The sequence below is a fragment of the Trichosurus vulpecula genome, chromosome 6 (genome assembly GCF_011100635.1).
Source record: "Trichosurus vulpecula isolate mTriVul1 chromosome 6, mTriVul1.pri, whole genome shotgun sequence".
Lineage (NCBI taxonomy): Eukaryota > Metazoa > Chordata > Mammalia > Diprotodontia > Phalangeridae > Trichosurus > Trichosurus vulpecula.
The window spans coordinates 28,944,881-28,968,576 of NC_050578.1; the positions used below are offsets into that span (position 1 = coordinate 28,944,881).

A 23,696-nucleotide genomic window follows, 5' to 3' on the forward strand; every position below is an offset into this window, starting at 1 on the left:
TGGCCAAAATTTCGATTTATTTCATCAATTTGTCCCCAAAACCTGTAGAAAATCTGGCATGGGACCCAACTAAGCTCAATCATTCCAAGAGCACATAGAGACAGAAATCAAGAGGAGGCCAACAAATGGAAATGAACTGGACTCTCTCTCTGCCATTATTTCTATGACAATCTATTCTCATTGCTGGAAATAGTGGATCAATCCCATCTGGACTCTAGTATCTTAGCATCTGATGGGAAGCAGGAGGAAGAACTCAAGAAAATGAGTCAGGAAGAGCAAGTGAGGAGTAGAGAGAGAAGCACATACATACATACACACATACATCAATGCTGGCAGGGACACAATTCTAAAGGCACACAGGAATTCACTTTCAAAGATATCTCAAAGAGAGAAAGACTACAAAACAATGGAAAAGATCACAGATGATAATTACCAAACAAACTGAGAACTAAGTAAACACTGATACATGTGCCAACTTTCTCATCTGTACAAAATCTTTATGAGTTTTTGCATCTAATATAGCATAAACAGTGCTGGAGTCAGCCTCAAAGGACCTGGCTTCAAACCGTGACTCTTCCAATTACTAGTTGTATGAATTTGGATAATTTTTTACCTGTTTCTTCATCTGCAAAATGAGTGCATCGGACTACATGACCTCTGAGGTTCCTTCCAGCTCTAAATCTATGAGCCTATGTGTTTGATAAAAAGATGAGAAAAGAGTAAGCAGTATTCTGTAAATAATTCTCTAAATGGACCAGAGGATAATAATTTATTACTGTTCAGTCATTGTTTAGTTGTGTCCGACTCTTCATGACTCCATTTGGGGTTTTCTGGGCAAAGATACTTGGACTGGTTTGCCATTTCCTTCTCCAGCTCATTTGACAGAGGAGGAAACTGAGGCAAACAGGGGTAAGTGACTTGTCCAGGGTCACACATCTAAGTACCTAAGGCCAGATTTGAACTAAGGAAGATGATTCTTCCTGATTCTAGGACCAGCACTCTATCCACTGCACCACCTAGGCTTCCCAAGGATAATAATATTTAGGGCTAAAGGAACTTGGAGATTTATCTATTCTAATGTTTCATTTTATAGATGAAGAAATCAAGGCCCAGGCAGCTTAAGTGATTTTTCCCTAGGTCACAGAGGTAGTAAGAATTTATCATGTAATTCAGATGAAGTCACATAAGACATGCTTTCCCAAATAACAGAGACCAGGGAGGATGGTGAGGGCATAAGGGATGGAGAAGAGTTTACCCACTGCAAGACAAATTAGCCCTCAAAAGATCACAATGTATTGAACCAAACAAAATGAAATTGGACAGGGACACAAATAAAAACTTTCAATTCTATTTTTTAAAAATGCAAAAGTACAAAAATAGGGATTGGTAAAAGAAGTCCATGGGGGAAAAGGAGAGGGGTTTATTATCATTTATTTTTAACACTTTCTAATTTAAAAATTTTTTTAAATATTATTATTAAAAGTTTTGAGTTCCAAATTCTATCCTTTCTTCCCTCCTCCCTTTCTGAGATGGCACACTATCAGATATAAGTTATACATGTACAATTATGTAAAACATTTCCATTTTAGTCATTTTGCACGAGACTCAAATAAAAGAAAACAAATTGAAGAAAGTGAAAAATAGCATGCTTCAGTCTATATTCGGCCAATATCAGTTCTTTCTCTGGAGGCAGATAGTATGCTTCATCATTAGTCCTTCAGGATTGTCTTGGATCATTGTATTGCTGAGAAGAGCTAATTCATTCACAATTCTTCCTCGAACAATATTGCTGTTACTGTGTACAATGTTCTCCTGGTTCTGTTCACGTCACTCAGCATCAGTTCATGTAAGCCTTTTCAGGTTTTTCTAAAATCATCCTGTTTGTCATTTCTTACAGCACAATAATATTCCATCATAATCACATCCACAGCTTGTTCAGTCATTCCTCAGTTGATGGGCATCCCTTTGATTTCCAATTCTTAGCCACCACAAAAAGAGCTGCCATAAATATTTTTGTACAAAGAGGTCCTTTTTTGGATGTCTTTGAAATAACAGACCCAGCAGTGGTATTGCTGGATCAATGGGTATACATAGTTTACTAGCCCTTTGGACATAGTTCCAAATTGCTCTCCAAAAGGATGGAATGGGTTCACAACTTCACCAACAGTGTATCAGTGTCCCAGTTTTCCCACATCAAAGGGGAAGTTTTAATTAACTACAGTCTCCATGATGTGGCTGCTAGGAGAAGCTTATATAAACTTTATGTCTCCTTTAAAGTAATCCTGTGTTACTGATGATCTTATTACCTCCTCAGATTTAGAGCTAAAAGGGACTTTGGAGATCACTGAATCCAAATTATCATTTTACGGAGGAAACTGCAGCAAGTTCACCGGGCTCAAACCTACTCTGCCTCTGTCAGACAACTTGGAGCCAGTATATCGTGAAAATAACCTTTAACAGACGGATCCGCCCTTTCCCTTTGAATTTTCACTATAACATTACCATTATTTTATTATTCTTAATTTGAATTGGTGAAGAAAATTTGCTATAATGAAGAATTCACATATAGCACATTCTTTCTGTTCTACAATATATATGGAAATGCTTGTTTCATTAAGTTTAGATTTTTTAATTAAATTTTTTTAAAAGAATTCATTAGTGAGTAATTTCCAGTGTGTGCCTCAAATAGATGATGGATCTATAACCATCCTGGGATATACTCTGAATCCACTCTCAGAACAGCAGCTGCCCATGTTCCTTCTTTCCTGTCTCACCATCCCCTTTAACACATACAGGAGGTGCCCAATCAATGCTGTTCAAACCATACCAACCAAAGCCTTAATCAGTATTGGAAATCTAAGTAGGATCTCACTGCCTCCAAATTCTATGTTTTCAGGACCTCTACAAGACAATGGAAGCCACCCTTTCATTATTTATCAACCATTGACTACTCAACCACCGTCACACCTAATGTTCAGATCTCAGCTTTTAGAGGTAGTGGGAGGGGGAAGGTAAGTTATGAGGTAGTATTAACAGTAGTAAGGGAAAAAAACACAGGGGTCTTTATAGTCATTTGACTGAGAGATGGAAATACGAATGTGAGATTTTGTTCATTTGGTTACCAAAAAAAGCAGTTGACTTGGTAGAACAAAATATATTCAGTAAATGTCTCATTCACTGAGGTGGGTCCGAGGCACTTGTTAAGATCATGGAAGAATACTTAACGGATTCTTCCACAGAGATGACTTTGTTCAATGGGGCTGTGATTAGTGGTATCCAACACAGCATTGGCTTGCCAAAGGTCTGTCCACCACTGTCAGAGAGGATGTCCAAACAGGAAGGGAATTCCGGTGAGGTTTTATCTGAATAATTCTGATTTATGGCCCATGTGGTGACCAAATGCACAAGGCCCCCCAAAGATGACAGGATCTCCTCAATGACATTCACACCTTCAAAAAAGATTGGTCTGGAAATAGGATTCTAAATTTAGAGCTGGCAGGGACAACAGAGGACCATCGAGTCCAGCCTTCTCATTTTACAGATGAAACCAAATGGATAAATTAATACAGCCTAGATTATGAGGTTTGTCTGAAGAAATACTGTACTAAGGGGCTGATGACTAGAATGCTTTCTTTTGTGTCGCCATCAGGGACAGTATATACATATATACATATATATACACACACACACATTTACATTTTTATATATACACACTTACATATATACATATGCACATTTACATATATACACTTTCCATTTACAGTTATATATATATATACACACTTCCATTTCCATACATATATATTTGCATATATTTTACCAGGCTTGTAACTTCATGAGTATAGGCAGCTCCTGATAAGAGACATCCTCTACTAATACAAATCAGCCCCTTCTCTTCAGCTTATGGCTTTCTGGGATGGTTTGGACCAGTTAGCAATTAAGGCAGCTAGGTTGTGCCGTGGATACTGGAGTGAGGAGGACCCGAGTTCAAATGATCCAGTTTGCCTCAGTTTCCTCATCTGTAAAATGAGCTGCAGAAGGAAACAGCAAACCACTCCAATATCTTTGCTAAGAAAACTCTAAATGAGGTCAGAAAGAGTTGGACACGACTGACTGACTAAATGATAACAACTACTTAGTGATGAAGTTCCTTGTCCAGGGTCACACAACCAGTATGTGTCAGTCTTCTTAGCTCTGACACTGGTGAGCTCATGATCTATTACACCACAGCTGCCTGATGTGAATCCTACCATATGCTCATGAAATCCTCTAAGGACTGGAAAGGGCACAGGTCTATTAATCAGAGGCCTTGAAGTCCAATCTAAATTTTGATGCTTACTAGCTATATAACCTTGTATAATTTATTTCACCTCTCTCAGAATCATCTGTAAAATGGAGACATAAAATTTACATTATCTACTTTATAGCAAAACTATCTGTAAATTTCAAAACTCCATAAAAATGTGTTACAGTTATTATTGTCCAAAGAATACAGACTAGCCAGTATAACATTTCTGAGGAGACTTCATCTATTTCTCATGATACAATGGAAAAAGCTCCGGATTTAGAGTCACATCACCTTGGTATAAATTCTACCACTGATATCAATTATCTGTGTAAAATTAGGTGAGTAACATAAGGTCACTGGGACTTAGTTTCCTCAAATGTAAAATGAATAGGCCATACTAAATCATTTCTAAGATGTTTTCCAGCTGCAAATCTATGATGATCCTACCCTGTATACTTTGGAATGCAATAAGAATTCCAAACTTGTTTGAGCCCATGGAACTAGATGTGGAGATAATAAACAGATAAAACTGGCAACAAATAAGATCACAGTGCAAAGTGGAAATAAACAAAATTGTTATCAGTCAGCTCCTCTGACAACAAGGGAAGGCTCAAGGGAAGTAATTAGGCAGCTTTCTTTTATTCATTCTGTCACATATATCTGAATAAACTGCCTCTTTCTCTATCCTGATCCCCATCTCTGTCTACTAAATCTTTCTCTTTCTTCAGGGCCCAGATTAAGTGATACTTCCTTCCCACCTCCCCCAAATACTCTCTATCCTTCGATTTTCCATAGCTTGTTTGAATTCCTTTTTTCCACAGAATCTAACAAGGACAGCTGGTCACAGAACCACCTGCTACTATGGGAAACCCTTCCTCCCCTCATCCCCTTTCAACACCTGAAGCCAAAACAGAATCCATTTGCGATTGGAATGGGGGGGGAGGGGGGGTGGGGCGAGGAGTGTGAAGACCTACTACCACTACCACCACACCAAAGGGGTCATCCTTTCCACCTTGCCCTCTCCCCTAACACAGGCAGCCTAAAACCTTTGGGGTTGTTTGACAGTTCACGGGGCTTGAAAGAGATGAGAGGTGCCAATCCTATTCCATCTAGTATGATGAAAGACACCTAGGACTTAACATCTGTCTTGCCTCTATACCCTGAAGACTCCTGGCACAGTTACCTGACCTACTGACGTAACCTAAGGATGACTGGGCTTTATTATCTTCCCTTTGGTTGCACCCTTAAGAATTTGGGGATTTTTCATCCACCCTGAAGCAAAACTTTCTTTTCTATGTTTTCCTTCAATTAAAGTGGGCACTCCTTGAGAGCAGGGACTGTCTCATTAGATTTGTATTCCCAACATTTAGCAAAGTGTTTATGTTATAGATCATGTGTGTGTTTATAATGAATGAAAAATATCAAGTACTTCCTATATATGCATAAATATACTCACTATATATGCATATTTGCTTTGTACATGTACATATTTTAATATATGTGCATATATACTTTGTATGCATATACATATTTTAATATATGCATATATACTTTGTACATGTATATACATATTTTAATATATACATGTGTTCTTTGTACACACATATTTTATATGTGCATATATACTTTGTACATGTATATATTTATATATGTATATATAAATTCTAAAATTTCAATATTTTAATATATAATTTAACATTTTAATATACATATATTCATATATAGTAAGTACTTACTAAATTTTTTTTGTTCATTCATTGTTCCAGCACTTAACAAGTGTCTGGCACATAGTAGGTACTGTAGAAATGCTTATTCCCTCCCCCTTCCCTTCATTCAAGATATGTTATTTATGTATATTCCTTTCCCACTATTAAATCATAAGCACTGTAGAGCAGTATTTTTAATACATATTTTTATCAACAGTATCTAATATAAGTGCCTTACACAGAGTAAGTACTTAATAAATATTTGTAGAATTAAACTGAAGGCGGTCAACAATTCAAGTGTTCTAGGCATGAGGTATACAAAAATGAAAAAAAGTAACAGTTCCTGGCTTCAAGAAGCTTTCAATCTGACCGGTCTGCGTACACATGATAGGGGCAAAAGAGAGGAAGACACATTATTCTGAGAAATTTACATCATAGAATCATAAAATCTCTGATTCAGTTAAAAGGAACTTCGGGGGTCAAATGGTCCAACATGTACCTGAACAGGAACAGGAAGGAAAGATTATTTTCACCTGGCTGAAAACAGTGAAGAATTCATGGAGGAGATTTTCAAACAGGAGTTACTTTAACAGATGGGAGAGGCTACTGGGAAGCATGGGGGATGGGATTAGCAGAAGCACAGAAACCAGAAGGGCAAGATAAGAACAAGGAACAGAGAGAAGTCCATTTTGGCCAGATTACAGAATAATTAAGAGAATGTACGAGGAAAAAATTCGGATAGATGTGCAGGACTTTGGATGCCAGGATCAAGAGAACTCAATCAGGTGGGCGATGGGGAGCCATGGAAGATTTTTTAATATAGACAAGATATGATGATTGTTGTACATTAGGAAGATGATTTGGGCAACTCTGAGGTAGATGGATTGGAAGGAAGATGGACTAGAGACATGGAAACTTTTAGGAAACTATTAATAATACTCTGGGCAAAAAGAAACAGTGGCTAAAGTGGAAGTGGAGAAGAAAAGCTACATATGAAGTATATTGTGGAGGTGAGCAAGGTTGTATGAAAAATCTTAAGTATTGAATCTCTTTCTTTTTGATTTCCTATCATTATGATTTAAATTAAGTTTCTAAATTTAAGTAACCCCAGCAGGAAGGAATCACCTTAAGGACTAACGTGAAACTGACAGACTTTGGCTCTAAGAAATGAAAAACAAAACAAAAAACAAAATCTATGCACTAAGAAAAAATTTACTTACTCTGGAAAAAAAGTGGGGGAAAAACCTTCAGTCAGGCTGAAATTGGATTTTTTTTAATTGTGGAAGAAAATGATCTTAATATCTCTCATTTTTTCCCCTCAAGGAGATGGCCTCAATTAGGTCTGTCCCACCAGAGGAGGTTTTCCCCGTACTTAAGTGAGAATTAAAGAAAAGGTTTTTCTTCCTCTTTTTTCCTCCTCCAAAGGAAAGGGAGTCAAGGCTGATCACGGAAGAGGAGAATTTTCATGTCCTTTTGAAGGAGAAGGAATAAAGAAAAAACATGTCAGGGTAAAAGAAAGGTCCTCTGCTTGATCTGAATCCCAGAGTAGGGAAGATCTAAGAGTCAACTCCTACAGCCTCTGCAACAAGATAGAAAGAAACAGAAAGACAGACAGACAGATGCACAGATGGATGGATGGATGATAGAGAAGGAGATAGGGGATAGGGAAATATATAGTCAGATCAATGGATAGATGGATGAGGGAAGGAGATAGATGGATGACAGAGAACAGACAGGGAGAGAGGGAGATAGGCAGATCAATAGAAAGAGAGGGTGATATGAAGATAGACAGACAGATGGTAGAGAAGGAGATAGATAAATGATAGGGAGATAAATAGAGAGATGACAGGAAGATACACAGATAGATAGATGGATGATTGGAAAGGATATATAGATGATAAAGAACAGATAGGGAGATAGATAGGCAGATAGATAGCTAAGATAGAGGCTAGATAGGGAGAGAGAGAGATAAAGGACTTTATGATTTTAATTTCATAATTCTTTTTATTATTAATATTTTTAATTTTCAACACTGATTTCCACAGGATTTTGTTACAAATTTTCTCCCCATTTCTACCCTTCCTCCCACCCCATGATGGCATATATTCTAATTGCCCCTTTCCCCAGTCTGCCCTCCCTTCTATCACCACACTCATACCCCACTGCCTGTATATCTTATTTCCCAGTTGCATGTAAGAAAAAAAGACAAATTTTTTTTGAACATTTCTTTTTAGAACTTTTGAGATACAAATTCTCTCCCTTCCCTACCTACCCACACTCCCCTTGGGAAGGCAAGCAATTCAACATAGGCCACACATGTATTGTTATGCAAAACACTTCCATAATAGTAATTTTGTGAAAGACTAACTATATTTCCCTTCGACCTATATTCTCCTCCTTTATTCAGTTTTCTCCCTTGACCCTGTCCCTTTTCAAAAGTGATTGCTTTTGACTACCTCCTCCCCCAATCTGCCCTCCCTTCTATCATCCCTCCCCCTACTTTCCTGTAGGGTAAGATACCCTGTGTGTTATTCCCTCCTTAAGTCAAATCCAATGAGAGCAAGATTCACTCATTCCCTTTCACCTGCCCCCTCTTCCTTCCATTACAACTGCTTTTTCTTGCCACTTTTATGTGAGATAATTTACCCCATTCTATTTCTCCCTTTCTCCTTCTCCTAATACATTCCTCTCTCACCCCTTAATTTTATTTTTTTAAGATGTCATCCCTTCATATTCAACTCAGCCTGCGCCTTCTGTCTATATATATATATATATATGTATATGTATATATACACACACACACATATTTATATGTTCCATTCAACTACCCTAATACTGAGAAAAGTTTCCTGAGTTATAAATATCGTCTTTCTATATAGGAATATAAACAAAACAGTTCAACTATAGTAAGTCCCTTATGATTTCTCTTTCCTGTTTACTTTTTCATGCTTCTTTTGATTCTTGCAAATTTCCTACTCAGTTCTGGGCTTTTCATCGAGAAAGCTTGAAAGTCCTCTATTTTACTGAAAATCCATATTTTGCCTTGGAGCATGATACTCAGTTTTGCTGGGTAGGTGATTCTTGGTTTTAATCCTAGCTCCTTTGACCTCCAGAATATCATATTCCAAGCCCTTTGATCCCTTAATACAGGAGCTGCTAGATCTTGTGTTATCCTGATTGTTTCTACAATACTCAAAACAATTGTTTGTTTCTAGCTGCTTACAATATTTTCTGCTTGACCCGGGAACTCTGGAATTTGGCTACAATATTCCTAGGAGTTTTCTTTTGGGGATCTTTTTCAAGAGGTGATCAGCAGATTCTTTCAATTTCTATTTTACCCTCTGGTCCTAGAATATCAGGGCAGTTTTCCTTGATAATTTCTTGAAAGATGATGTCTAGGTTCTTTTTTTTTTTTTTTTGATCATGGCTTTCAGGTATTACAATAATTTTAAAATTATCTCTCCTGGATCTATTCTCCAGGTCAGTGGTTTTTCCAATGAGATATTTCACATTGTCTTCCATTTTTTCATTCTTTTGATTCTGTTTTATAATTTCTTGATTTCTCATAAAGTCACTAGCTTCCGCTTGTTCCATTCTAATTTTTAAGGCAGTATCTTCTTCAGTGGTCTTTTGGGCTTCCTTTTCCATTTGGCTAATTCTGCCTTTTAAGGCATTCTTCTCCTCATTGGGTTTTTGGAGCTCTTTTGCCATTTGGGTTAGTCTATTTTTTAAGATGCTATTTTCTTCGGTATTTTTTGGGTCTCCTTTAGCAAGTCATTGACTTATTTTTCGTGATTTTCTCGCATCACTTTCATTTCTCTTCCCAATTTTTCCTCTGCTTCTCTTACTTGATTTTCCAAATCCTTTTTGAGCTCTTCCATGGCCTGAGAACAATTCATATTTTTCTTGGAGGCTTTTGATTTGGGCTCTTTGACTTTGTTGACTTCTTCTGGCTGTATGTTTTGATCTTCTTTGTCACCAAAAAGATTCTATAGTCTGAGTCCTTTTATGCTGGCTGCTCATCTTCCTAGACTTCTGACTTTTGAGCTTTTGGTTAGGGTATGACTGCCTTCAGAGTGGAGAGTGCTTTGTCCCAACTTCAGGGGTGTTGTGCTTCTGTTTTCAGAACTATTTCTATTCTGAAGTGGTATGACACCCCTCTCCTGGCCTATGCTCTGGTCTGGGAGTGCAGGTACTCCTTTCTGCCATGTAACTACCAGGAGGATACCCTCTCCACAGTCACCACAATCTCTGCCACACCAGTGCTCCTACCCCAAGAACTGCCAACCAGGACCATGACCCAGATCCAAGCAGGGCAAAGCAAGAGAACCTTGCCTCAGCACCAGCAAAGCTCTCACTGCACTCCCTCTCCAATCAGCTGCTTGATTCCTCCCACCAGGTGGGCCTGGGGCTGGAAGCAGCCATAGCTGGAGCTCTGGAAGAAGCCACAGGAGCTTCCTGCTGCTGCCACCACACCATCTCCATTGCCCTGGAGCTGGGGCTGCATCGTGCACTTCTCTCACCCAGATCGAGTAGTTTTCTCACTGACCTGCTCCATTGTCTTTGGCATTTGTGGGTTGAAAAGTCTGGACAGTGCCACAGCTCAGTGATTCAGGGCCCTGAGGACTACTCCACCCAACTCCCAGTATGGTCTGTCCTGGTACAGCCTATGGTGGGCTGTGCTCTGCTCCCAGTATTATGAGATAGACCCTTCCCAATGACCATCCGGGCCGTCTTGGGCTGGAAACTTGTTTCCCTCTGTTATTTCATGGGTTCTGTAGCTCTAGAATTTGTTTGGAGTCATTTTTATAGGTGTTTGGAGGGGTTTGAGAGAGAATGTAAGCGAGTTCCTGTTTTCAAGCCACCATCTTGGCTCCGCCCCGACTTTTATGATTATATTGGGGATCAAGGCACAAACCCAAAAGAGAATAACTCAAAAACATCTATAATAAAAACATCAAAGGAAAAAAAAACTTGCCCACAAAACAACTAAAATCCCCCAAAGAAATGATGAAAAGGGTGGTCAATAGTCCAAGCAAAGGAGGGAGGGCATTTTAGGCATGGGGACAACTAGAGAAAATTCCCAGAGCAGAGAAATGCAGTGTCTTGTTCATGAAACAGTCAGGAGACCAGTGTCACTGTATGGAAGAGTACAAGTGGAGAATTAAGGGGTAAAAAGACCGGAAAGGTAGGTGAGAGCTAGATTTATAAAGGGCTTTGAATGACTAACAGAGTATTTTGTAATTGCTCCTTGAGGCAATAGGGAGCCACTACAATTTATTGAGTTGGGTGGGCCTGGGGGTGGTGGTGACATAATCAGAAGTGTATTTTAGTAAAATCAATTTAAGTGGCTAACTTAAGGGTGGATTGGAGTGGGGTGAGACTTGAAGTAAGCAGACCCACCTGTAGGCCATTACAATGATCCAATACCAAGGTGATGAGGGTGTGCACCAGAGGGGTGGTAGTGTCAGAGGAGAGAAGGGGCGTATATGAGAAATGCTGTCAACATGAAATTGACAGGCCTTGGAAACACCTTGGATATAGGAAGTGAGAGATAGTGAGGAGTCCAGCACGACTCCTAGGTTTCCAGCCTGGGGGTCTGGGAGAATGCTGTTGCCCTCTACAGTAATAGGAAAGGTAGGAGAGGAGAAGGATTTAGGGAAAAAGATTATGAGTTCTGTTTTGGACAGTTGAGTTTAAGATTTCTCCTGGATATCCAGTTCGAATTGCCTAAAAGGCAGTTGGAGATACAAGATTGGAGATCAGAAGAGATTGGGACAGGATAGAGACAACAAGAATCATCAGATGATATTTAAATCCATGGGAACTGGTGACATCACCAAGTGAAGTGGTATAGAGGGAGAAGAGAAGAGGGTTAAGGACAGAACCCTGAGGAGTACCTCCATACACAAGATTAGAAACTATGACCAGGCTGGAGTTATACCAGAAATGCAGGGTTGGTATAATATTAGGAAAACCACGAACTCAATGAACCATATTAATAACAAAATAAGCAAAGATTATATAATTCTATCAATAGATGCAGAAAAAAGTTTTTGACAAATTGTAATAACCATTTCTGTCACAAACAAATCATCAGAACACACAGGAATAAGTGAACCTTTCCTTAAAATGACAAATAATATATTTTTAAAAGAGCTATGACTATTTGTAATGCAAATAAACCAGAATTCTTTCTATTCTAATCAGGAGTGAAATAAGGATGTCCATTGTCATCACTTCTATTTGACACAGTACTAGAAATGTTGGTATAGCGATAAGGAGAGAAAAAAGGAATTATTAAAGGGAATGACCATAGGTCTGAAAGAAACAAAATTTTTCTTTTTGGAGATGACATGAAAGTGTACTTAATGAATCCTAAAAAGTCAACTAAAAACCTAAAAGAAAAATGAATAATTTCAGCAAACTTTCAGGATATAAAATAAATCCACACAAATCATTAGCATTCCTAAAAAATACCCAAAAAGCCAGCACTACACGGAGACATTCCACTTAAAATTACTACAGAAATACATAAAATACTTCATAATCTTTCTTCCAAAATACACATAAGAACTATAACTAAAAACAACTGTTTAGGGAAATATAGACCTTAATAATTGGAAAAACATTAATTGCTCATGGGTAGAATAAGCCAATATAATAAAAATGACATCGCTACCTAAATTATTTTATTCAAAGCCATACCGATCCCCACCAAAAGATTTTTTTTAAGAGAAGTAGAAAAAAAAGATCCCAAGTTTCATTTGGAGAAGAAAAAGTTCACAAATCTAAAGAGAAACAGTAAAAAGAAATAGGAACAAAAAGGACCTAGCAATGTCAAATCTCAAATTATACTTCACAGTAGTAATTATTATAGCAATTTAGACTGCTTAAAAAACAGAGATACATCAGGTAGAATGGGTTAGGCATATAACAGATAGAAACCAATAAATTTAAAATTCTAGGTATTTGATAAACAAAAAGACTGTAGTTAATGAAATAAGGATTCACTACTTGAGAAAAATTTCTAAGGAAATTAGATTTAAACCAACACTTGGATTAGCTCTAAATGAGTATACTACCTAGATGTAAAATTAAATAAACAATTTAGAGAAACACGAAAAAAAAAACCTATGGAAAGAAGAAAAGTTCATGACCAAATAAAGGATAGTACCAAGGATCACAGGAGATTAAAATGGGTCATTTGGGTTATATAAAATGAAAAAGGTTTTACAAACACAAATCTACTAAAGCTAAGATTAAAAGGGGAACAATTAACAGGGGGAAATTCTTTGCAAAAAAGTTTCTTTAATAAAGGTCTTATTTTCAAAATATGTAACGAACTGATTCCAATTTAGATGGAAAAATAGCCATTCGTCAATTGATAAATGGTCTGAGATGAAGAGGTCGTTCTCATGGGGAAAAAAGTCAGGCTATCTATAGCCTTATGGGGGAAGAATGCTCTAAATCCCTATGAATTAGAGAAATGCAAATTCAAGCACTTCTGAGATTCCACTTCACATTCATGAGGATGGTAAAGATGACAGAAAAGGGAAATCATGAATGCTGGAGGGGCTGTGGGAAAACAGGCAGATTGGTACATTGTTGGTAGACCTGTAAATTGGCACAACCATCATGGAAAACAATGTGCAATGATATCCAAAATGTTACTCAATAGTGTAAAGATGTACTATTGCTAGGCCTATATACAAAACAGATTGTTAAAGAAAGAGGAAAAGGTCCTATATACACAAAAATATTTATAACAGCTCTTTTTGAGGGGGCAAAAAAAAAAAAACAACTGGAGATTAAAGGGATGCCCTTCAGTCGAGGAAGGGCTGAATGAGTTGTGGTATATGAATGTGATGGAATACTATTGTCCTGTAAAAAATGAAAAAAAAATACATTTCTTCAGACACCGAAATACTTTTATGAACCGATGCAGAGCAAAGAGAGCAGAACCAGGTAAACAATTTGTACTCTAAGATCAAGAATATCATAAGAAACAATTTTGAGGACTTTTATAAACTGATGAAGAATAGAATGAAGAGAACCAGAAAAACGATTCATTCAATAACAACTCTATGAAAAAGAACTCCGAAAATTGTAACAATTCTGATCAATATGATGATCCTGCATCATTCCAGAAGAGTGATGATGAAACATGTCATCTATGACAGAGAGCTGATGGATTTAGGGCGCAGAATAAGACTTATCTACTTTTATGTTCAGCCACTGAGGGAATTTGTTTTGCTTGACTACAAATACTTGTTATAAGAAATTTGTTTTTCTTTTCTCTCCTTTCTTTTCCTTTCCTTTTCCTTTTTCCTTTCCTTTTCTTTTTTTGCCAATAGTGTGGGGGTGGGGACATGTGAGAGAGAAAACATTTATTTTAATTTTTAAAATGTAGAGTGGTGGCAGGGAGGCCACAGATGTGAAATGTTGCATTTCTTTTCAGATGAGATCACTATATTATTAGTTTTTACTTAGTTGTTCTACTTTGTATGAGACTTCTCATGAAGTAGGAGGAATCTGTGTTTATAACGTAAAAAAAGTCAATGAAACTTTAAAAAAAAAGCTTTTTAAGTAACAGACAATATGGGACATATGGTAGTGGGCACAAGGTGAAGCAGAGAGCACTCTTGCCATCTGAGGAACAAGCTATGCCATCATGCAGAAAGTCCTGGACCACCTTTGGAGCATCTCTTTCAAGAGGCTTAGCCACCACTGGTGAACCATTCCATGAAAAGTCAGTTTTAACTAAAACTATTTCAGGACATCTCAGAGTTTCCCAAAAGCTTTTGAGGGGAAAATCTGACTTCACTTCAACATTACAACAGTTGGTAAAGAAGCACCAAAATTATCAAAGTCTTTGCAAACTAATCCTTGGTTATTCTATTTTAAAGTCCACGTATTTCAAAAGGAAAAGGCACAATGTAGGAAACAGAGGGCAAAACTGCCCACTGTACTTTTAAAAACATTTTACAGAGAGAGAGACAGAGACACAGACAGAGAGACAGACAGAGAGAGAGACAGAGAGAGGGAGGGAGGGGGAGGGGGGAGAGGGGAGAAAAGAGAGAGAAAGAGAGAGAGGGAGGGAGGAAGGGAGGGAGGGAGAGAGAAAGATATTAAAGGAACTTTCATGAAAGGGCTTATTCTTTGTGCGTGTGTATGTGCCAGAATTGGCCTCAAAACACCCAGTGCCTAAAGATATCATGTTTATTATAGGTGCCAACTTTCAAAAGAATTTGTTCTATGTACTTTGGCAAGAACAGTGATACTATGACTATAAGAGAAGTGAGTGAAATATGGAAAACCTCATGTGTGGACATGAGTTTCTTTGGAGAGCCTGTTCCCACTTGGATACAACATCCAAGGCATGATGCCATGAAGTGATGTCTGCTCTTCAAAGAGGTTACTTCCATTGAGGGGAAAAGACCAAAATGACAAAAGAAAAAAGAAAAAGAGCATTAACATATAGTTTGTTTGTTCCTCATAATGGACTTATGGCTAGTCTTCAACCACAGGACCAGCACTCTCCCCTCCTGTGAGTATCCATGAAATATTTAAGCTTACAAGGGAAGTGTTGATTAAGGGACTTTGGTCAAGTCATATCACTTTTCTGAGCCTCAGTCTCTTCACCTGGACAATTAGAGTATTTATAAGATGACCCTGGGCAAGTCACTTAATTTCCCTTGGACTCAGTTTCACCATCTTATAAAACGAGGAGGTTGGATGAGATCGTCTCCAACTCGAAATCTAATGGCCATTTCAGCTTTAAGAGCTAATGATTCTGGCTTTAAAAGAGTCTATGATTCTGGGTGTTTAAAAAAAAAAGTTTGGAGAAGGCTTATTTTGAATGAAAAAGTGGTCCCGACCAGAATGAATTTTAGCCCAGGTCACAATAATTCACTCTCATATTCAAAAGAAATGATGCTAATGAGGGTAGATGGTTCTACAGGTGTGTGAGGATGATGTTTTTTCATAAATGAAGACAAAAAGCATTTATTAAGCACCTACTGTATGTCAGACAGCGCTAAGTGCTGGGGATACAAAGAAAGTCAAGTACTGTCCCTGCCCTCCCGGGATTCACATTCAAACGGGGGAGATAATATGTAAACAACTAAGTACAAACAAGACATGTGCATACAGGGTAAAAATTAGAGGTAACGTCAGAGAAAAAAAAAAACAGCGGTGATGGAGGAAGGGAGGAAGGAAAGGCCTCACTACTGTTGGCCAATCCATCCAAGTATCTAGTGCAAATGCTAATGTTGAATCTTCTGTGTAAGATCAGGGAAGAAACAAGCATTTATTAAGTGCCTACTGTGTGCTAGGAAATTTATATGTTCTCATTTGATCCTCACAACAATCTTGGAAGATAGAGGCTATTATTATCTCCCTTTTACAATTGAGGAAACTGAGTCAAACAACGGTTAAGTGACTCGCCCAGGGTCACACAGTTAGTAAACGTCTAGGTTCACATCTGAACTCAGGTCTTCCTGACTCCATGCCAGGGATCCATCCATTGCCTACCAGGGCTGAGAAAGCCAGTGTAAAACCAGAACCCAGCATACACCAGAGCAACAAGGACCACTACTTGTAGTTCTTTGAGTCCGATACAGGCCCAAAGCAGAAACCTGTCCATTCGGAGATGGAACAGATGGGCCCTGCCCAAGTTTAAAAAACAAAACAAAACAAAAACTTTCATTTAATAGTCATTTAACTCTGCCTAAAACTAAAGAGAATAAACACCCCTGGGTGTGAACACATTCTGCCACCTTCCTCTAGTTTTCAAAGGCAAACGCTGAATATTTAGCAATTCCTTTCAAACAGGTTGCCGGTTTTGTTAATTCTAGTCAGATCTGTCAGAGGAAACCTGCTATTTGCACGACTGTTTCAAAGCGTATTGATTGGGTGGGTCTGAACATCCCTAAATGACTCTATGCCCTTGGGTAGAGTCCATCAAGCTATGTGCAAACACAGACAGATTTCCACTATGAGTCATGGTACCTTGCCCATAGGAGGTGTTCAATAAATATTCATTCACTTGAACCGATTCCCACATTACAATAGCTCCCAAGGACTTCAGAGCAACAGAGTATTCACAGACCCTTCTACTATGCTACCCTTCTCCCAGGGACTGACTGAGGCCAAGGTCCATTAAGGGTGAACAGCATCAGGAGAGCAGTTATAACAGAGCAACAGTTGAAAAATAAGGAAGGCAGGGCAGCTAGGTGGCATAATTTGAATAGAGCACCAAGCCCTGGAGTCAGGAGGACCTGAGTTCAAATCTGATCCCAAACACTTGACACACTTACTAGCTGTGTGACCTTGGGCAAGTCACTTAACCCCAATTGCCCTGCCTCCCCCCCTCCAAAAAAAAAAAAGAATAAAAACAAGGAAAGAAGAAAAATGTTGCTCAAAACCACCATTCCGGAGAATCCATAGACTCACAGGATGGGAGAACTGAAAAGGACCTTTCAAGTTCATCCTTCTACAGATGAGGAAAATGAGCCAGAAGCAAGAAGTGATATGTCCATAGTCATCCAACTAATAAGTGGCAGAAATGGAACTTGAAACCATGTCTTAATACTTGAGCCAAGGGGCAGCTAGGTGATACAACGGACAGAGCACCAAACTTGGAGTCAGGAGGACCTGAGTTCAAATTAAGCCTCAGACACTTATTAGCTGTGTGACCTTGGGCCGGTCACTTAACCCTGTTTGTTTAGTTTCCTGTAAAATGAGCTGGAAAAAGAAACGGCAACACTCCAGTATTTTTGCCAAGAAAACTCCAGTCATCCAAAGGAAAAAAGTCCCTTAATCACTTTGTGAACACCCTGAAAGCAGAGATTTGGGACGGTGGGCGGGGGTAAGGAGATGCTTTCTGTGAATCCTCAGTACTTATTACAGCGCCTGGCACATAGAAACCCCTTCACAAATGCTTGTAGGCCTGACCTTACTATACCATGCTATCTGCAAGAGAATACTGTAGGTGGGAAGATTGAAACTACTGCTTGATTGTAGGTGGGAAAGTGGCAGGGGGAGGTTGGGCCACAGAGGAGTTCACGTGAGGGGGAAGCCTCAGTATGGAGGCAAGTCTATCATCCAGTCCTGTTTTCATTTTTTAACATTTTCTTTTTGAAACTTAATTATTAACAAACACAAATATTTGAATGTACGAAAAAAGAACGAGAGGATTGCATAAGGAACTATTGACTTCTGACACACACACACACACACAATTTTACAAGGCAGTGACAAAAACAAAATTTGCCCCAACAAAGAAGCTCACAAGATCCTGTTTATGTCAGATTTATACACAGTCCTGCCCGGCCTCCCCTCAAAGCATGACAGACCTAGAATGGAAGAGACCCTAGAGACTATCTGGTCAAACCCCTGCCCATTTTACAGGTGAAGAAATCTGAGGCCCAAAGAGGTTTGAGTGATTTATCCAAGGTCATGTTAGGATTCACATTCAGGTCCCTTGACTTCCAATCTCTTTCTCTCTTTCTTTCCAATACCTTGAAAGGCTATTTTAACCCTTGATGGCCTTGGAGCAAGACTGCACATACTAGATGGCCCCCGCATGCTCAGTCGGGGTGACCCTCACTTCCTGAATTCCATCCCAAAGGAGAGAAAACTCTGGAAGGTTTGTCCATCCTGGGAAGGCTTCAAAGTATGGTCCCAGTAACAGACTGACTGTTTCCCTGAGGACCAACCTAGTTAGTCACAGAGGCACATCACCTGTAGACTGACCACCTGGAGATGACTTTTTTTTTTCTTTGCCAGGACAGCCTATGATGAGAGAAGTCCCAGGGCAATAATTTCTCCAGCCTCTCTCCCAGACTCAAAGAAATAGGAAGGTAGATTTAGAGCTGAAAGGGACCTTAAAGATCATCTAATCCAATCCCCTGATTGTACCAATGAGAATTTGAGTGACTTTGCTAGGGGTATACAGGTAATAAAGGGAAGCAATATTGTTTTAAGAGACAAAGTCATTTAGACTACTGCAAATACCCAAATGAACTACAAAAGACCTATGAAGTAAGACACTATCTGCATCCAGAAAAAGAACTGACAAATAGAAGTACGTATAGAAGGACTTTACATATGTGTGTGTCTGTGTATATGTGTGTGTATTATATACATATATATATATATATATTTGTGTCAAATGGGAAGAAAAAAAGGAATAAAAAGAATGTTACATGATAACTTTATCATATATTTGAAGGGAATAACAAGTTGTATGTAATAGATTTGCAGTTTCATATACAATCATCTTTTTAAAAAAAAAATTCTACTACATTATAGAAATGGTTGTTTTATTTTTTAAGTTCAAAATAAAATAAACAAAATTTTAAAATTAAAGGAAAAGAAACAAGCATTTATTAAGCACCTACTATGTGCCAGGTGCAGTATAAGCACCTTTTTACAACTATTATCTCACTGCATCCTCACAAGAACCCTAGCAGGTATGCACTATTATTATCCCTATTATACAGATGAGGAAACTGAGGCAGGCTGAGGTTAGGCGGCTGGCCCAAGGTCACACCACTAGTAAGTGTCTGAAATCAGATTTTAAGTTAGGTTTTCCTGACTCCAGGTCCACTGCTCTATCCACTGGGTCACCTAGCTGCCTGACGATAATAACTTATGCTTACGTGACACTTTAAAGTTTAAAAAACACTTTATATGAATTATTTCAATGGATTCTCACCACAAGACTGTAAGGTTGGTGCATTATTATCACCATTTTACAGAGAGTAAAACTGAGGGGATCTCAAAAAAAAACCCATTAACTCAGTAGTACTAAGGATTACTCTAATTTCAAGAGGCACAGTAGGAAGTGAAAGGGAGGTAACAGCAGCCGCACTATACTCTGTCCCAGTCAGAGAACACTGGATTTAGTTCTGGGTCATGTTAAAGTTGGGATTTGAAGCTAGATCCTCTCATTTAAAAACAATTTAAACAAAACAGAAGCATAATGAATACTTTTATTGCCAACAGGTAGGCATGGGGCACTGCACAAAGAAAGGGTACAATAAACATTTATTAATTGCTTGTTTAATATGTACTTATAATAAACTCAGATACAATGTATATAATAAAGGAATACAAGCATTTTGTTTAAGAGATGGAATTATAACTAGCACGGGAAAGGTGGCGTACTACACCCACCCATTTGGAGTTTAAAGGGGTACCCTTGCGCTTCAAAAAATAATAATAAGGCAATGTTTACTATGTGACATATACAACATGAGGTGTTAAGGTACAGTGAAAAGAACAATGAATTTTTCCATTTGGTTTAAGCTCCCTGAGGGTAGGGATTGTCTTCGGCCTCTTTTTGTATCCCCAGCACTTGGTAGAGTGTCTGGCACACAGTACGTGTTTAACAAATGCTTATTGACTGATTAAACTGGAGTTGAAACCTCAGCTTTTCTATTCTCCATCTACATGATCCAGGGCAAATCATAACCCTCTAGATCTCTATTTTCTCATTTGTAACATGAAAGGTCTGGATTAGATGACCACTAGGTTTCCTTTTGCCTCTAAATTCTATAATGCTGGGTCTTGGAGAAATTTCATTGATCATAAAACTTAGAACGATGAGGGCACTACCTTAATTAAACTGCTCTAAGTGATGCCCCATAGGGTGACCACAAGGCTACTGAAAACCTAGCAAGGAAAGGTCCCAGGTCATTTAAAACAGGAGGAGAAAGGTTCTAACCTAACCCCAGGCCAGACCAGTGGCACACCACTAGTGATACCTACCCCACTGGGCAGGGGACGCTTCCTTGTATGACTCAAATATGCTTTACGCCACACAGCTGCAGGCCTCATGCCCTGGCTCCAATGTTCTTCAAAAGGTCATTTCAAAAGCAGGCAATCACTCACAAAGGAGACTGCTAATTCCAGGCAAATAACTCCCTATTTCAACCTGGCTTACAATCCATTCAAGCAGAAACCATGCCCAGGGTTACAATGGGGAAGTAGGGTGGTATGGTGGAAACAGCCCTGGATTTAGAGTCAGAAATCTGGGGTTGAATCTCTGCTCTTTGAGTGAATTAATCTATCTCTGGGCCTCAGTTTCCTCAAATGTAAAATAACATTCTCCAATGTTAAGTTAATGTTAATCTAAGTTATAAAAAATAACTTTGATGAAGTCTAAAGGTCCCTCTGAAATCCTGTGGAAACCTTTCCTCACCTTTTCTGTCTCAAGAAGTACACTCTGGTAGGAAAGGACACGGGGGGAAGGAGCATCAGAAGGATGATGAGGCATGCAAAAAGGAGTGGAAAGACCCATAACTATAGAGGAACACTTGGCAAACAAAATGGTCATCCCAAGACTAAGAAGCTCAAGTTAGTAAGAACTAAAAAAAAACCCCAATCACAGCAAGACACATATGCCTAGCTTTCTATGTTTGAAATCAGCGAGCAATTGAGTTTGTCTCTTTTTCTGAAAATGTGGACATCAGGCTTCCTCTGATTTTCATCTGACCACATGCATTAGCTCACACGAACACACACCCTCCCACGCACACAGAAACAACCAGCTTACCTTGCTTAACCATTTTAGCCCTGGTATTGTATTTGAGTTTATTTGTTCTTCCAGCCACGGGCGCATTCGCATCCTTTCCACAGGCATAGTTCCCTTTTAAAGAAGGAAAAAGACCACATCAGATGGGTTTGCAGCTAGATTCGCAGTTACAGAAGAAAGTTCTGCGTCTCTGATGTCTACCTCTATCTCCAAACGTATCATTTGCAGAAAAAGTAAATTCAGGCTCTTTGTCTTGGAGACACTCATTTATCTTCCATTTCAGGCTCAAAATCCGCCTTTCCCTTGAGTGGGAGAGGGGACAGCATCAGTCACCTGGTCCATTTATATCAGCTGTCAGGTGGGACTGCCAGCTGGATCCCCCCAAAGACAGATGCCTAGACAGAAAAATCCCCTAAAACCAATCTATTCATCTCCCTTGAGGCATTACACATCACACCACCTTCACACAGAGACAACTGCAGACACTTAGCTTGTGTTTTATACCAGATAACCAGTCAACTTAACAGATATTTTTAAATATCCCATTTCTACACTTCAAAGAATGGGGAGATGACCATTAACGGCATAACTAGGATGAGGAGGGACTGTGGTATTATGAAAGACCCTCTGGCTCTAAGCCAAAGGACATGAGTTCAAATCTCACCTCTGATACTAGTTGTGTAAGCTTGGACAAGAAACCTAACCTCCTCTGCTATATGTAAAATGAAGGAGTTGAATTAGATGTCTCTTCTATCACTAAATCTGCGATGCTGCAATTCTGGCAAATATCTGGAGCCTTTATGGTCATTCCAATCCTTTTTGGTATCTGAAGTACCGTATTTGGTTGTTGTCATTCAGTCATATTTGACTCTTTGTGACTCCATGGATCACAGCACACCAATACTGTCCATGGGGTTTTCTTGGCAAAGTGGTTTGCCATTTCCTTCTCCAGTGGACTAAGGCAAACAGAAGTTAAGTGACTTTCCCAGGGACACAGAGTTAGTAAGTGTCTAAGGACTTGAGGTCTTCCTGACTCCAGGCCCAGTGATCCACCTACTGAGCCACCTTAGATACCTCATATTGTAAATATGCTCTAAACTGCTAACATGGCATTTTGAAACCCTAAATTAATCATTCATTTTAATTCTCATGTGTCCCTTTGACTTGCCACTATATTGGAGCAAGCGAGTACGTATAAACACTCCTAAGTACTGTATCTAGCCAGCCTCAGACCACATCCTGTCATCTTCCAGAAGACTTGGGCCCACCCGGACAAATAGTTATCTGCCCCATCCTCACCTTTGCCACCTCTTCCCCTCTCTTTTCCTTTGCTCTGGGAACAGCAGTCAAATCAATTTGACAAATTGCTACTGGAAAAAGCATGACAACCTTTTGACCTATGGATCCACGTACAGGCCCTGTGTCATCCCAGACCAATACTCTCTTCCTTCTCCATTACATAGATAATAGATAGAAGGACAGACAGATTAGAAAGATAGATGGATGGATGGATATGGGGGGGGAGAAAGAGACTGATAGAGATCAATATACAGGAAACAAAATAGAGATAGAGATTGATTTATCAATATACATAAAATATGATATAGATATCTATAGATAGATCTATCCCATGTAAACCTCTATCTCTATATAGATATACTGACATATATCTATATATCAATCTCTATTTTGTTTCATACACATACACACACATATGTGTATATATAGATATATATGTACACACATAATTTCAGAGAGAGTTTCCTCTATTAGAATGTAAACACTTTGAGAGGTCAAGGAATGTCTCCCTTCTGTATTTGTATCCCCAGCACTTAGCACACTGCCTAGAACATAGTAGGTAAATGTAGTAAATGCTATTTTTCATTGATTCATTCATATATCCTAGATAAAAACTGTCCACTTTCCAAGTTCTCTAGTATTCTGTCACCCTTTTTGCCTTAATCAAACATTCTCTGTTGCTTTCTCTCTTTCATCCTATCTCAACTCTACAAATTCTTTTATACCTAGAAATTCCCTTCAAACAGCCGACACAATTCTCTCCTTCAAGATTCTCTTTTAAAATTCCTTTTTAAGAAGTCTTTCCTGATCTACCTTCAATAACTAGTAGGTTTTTAAAATTAAAAGTACATTTCTGATT

At 38.7% G+C, this 23,696-nt stretch overlaps 1 protein-coding gene across 5 annotated transcripts in view; it reads right to left on the reverse strand.

The window, feature by feature from the left end:
• Window positions 1-23,696, reverse strand: part of IRF2 (interferon regulatory factor 2) — a 145,444-nt gene that overhangs the window by 44,795 nt on the left and 76,953 nt on the right. For all 5 annotated transcript variants that reach the window (XM_036763760.1, XM_036763764.1, XM_036763763.1 and 2 more), the window contains one exon: window positions 21,560-21,652. In XM_036763760.1, the coding sequence (XP_036619655.1) occupies window positions 21,560-21,646 (87 nt within the window). In that variant the 5' untranslated portion in view covers window positions 21,647-21,652. The remainder of the gene's footprint in view (window positions 1-21,559; window positions 21,653-23,696) is intronic.